The sequence below is a fragment of the Cebus imitator genome, unplaced genomic scaffold (genome assembly GCF_001604975.1).
Source record: "Cebus imitator isolate Cc_AM_T3 unplaced genomic scaffold, Cebus_imitator-1.0 Scaffold650, whole genome shotgun sequence".
NCBI lineage: Eukaryota > Metazoa > Chordata > Mammalia > Primates > Cebidae > Cebus > Cebus imitator.
Window position 1 is genome coordinate 270,650 of NW_016107965.1, and position 969 is coordinate 271,618.

Consider the following 969-nt stretch of genomic DNA (forward strand, 5'->3'; position numbering starts at 1 on the left):
AGAGAGAGAGAGACAAGAGAGAACAGAAAAAGCCATGTGGAGACAGAGGCAGAAGGTGAAGTGAAGTAGCCACAAACAATGGCTGGAGCCGCAGAAGCTGGGAGAGGCAAGGAAGGTCCTCCCCAGAGCTTCTGGAGGGAGCATGGCTCTATAGACACCTTGGTTTTGGACTTCTGGCCTCCAGAACTGTGAGACGGTTGCTCTAAGCCACCAATGTGTGATCATTTGTGGCAGCAGCCCTAGAGGACTAAAACATTCTCCCTCCCCACAACTCAACTCTGAGGGGGTTCTCTCCCTGGAACATGACCAGGAAAGGCAGCACGTGTAGGCACACCTTTGGCGTTAGCTAAATCTGGAGGGGTAGCTAAATCATGAACATCAACGAACATCAATATCAGTTTTTTTTTTTTTTTTTTTTTGGAGATGAAGTCAGCTCTTGTCCCCTAGGCTGGAGTGCAGTGGCATAACCTTGGCTCACTGCAACCTCTGCCTCCCAGGCTCAAGTGATTCTCCTGCCTCAGCCTCCCGAGTAGCTGGGACTACACACGTGCACCATCACGGCCAGCTAATTTTTGTATTTTAAGTAGAGACGGGGGTTTTGCCATGTTGGCCAGGCTGGTCTTGAACTCCTGACCTCACATGATCCAACTGCCTCGGCCTCAAGTTTGCTTTTTTTTTTCATGGAAATCAACTTCATAAAAAGCATCTTACCCTGAGATGTAGTTTGTTTCTGTAAATTTCAGAAGTTGAGTTCAGCATAGACATATCCAGGTTTATAATAATCACAGGCTTCTGAAATATAAGAGAGAAAATAATTCACTTAGGATATGTGACTGAAGAGGCGGTTTTGAAAAATCCTACTTCTGGCCGGGCACGGTGGCTCAAGCCTGTAATCCCAGCACTTTGGGAGGCCGAGGCGGGTGGATCACGAGGTCAAGAGATCGAGACCATCCTGGTCAACATGGTGAA

General features: G+C 47.9%; 1 protein-coding gene across 3 annotated transcripts in view; it reads right to left on the reverse strand.

Annotated features, from left to right (window-relative positions):
- The window catches only part of MILR1 (mast cell immunoglobulin like receptor 1), a 32,386-nt gene that overhangs the window by 6,881 nt on the left and 24,536 nt on the right, over window positions 1-969 (reverse strand). For 2 of the 3 annotated variants that reach the window (XM_037734651.1, XM_017517851.2), the window contains one exon: window positions 599-792. In XM_037734651.1, the coding sequence (XP_037590579.1) occupies window positions 740-792 (53 nt within the window). In that variant the 3' untranslated portion in view covers window positions 599-739. Of the gene's footprint in view, window positions 1-598; window positions 793-969 lie in introns of those variants that run through there. The other variant, XM_017517850.2, reaches the window with a different exon arrangement.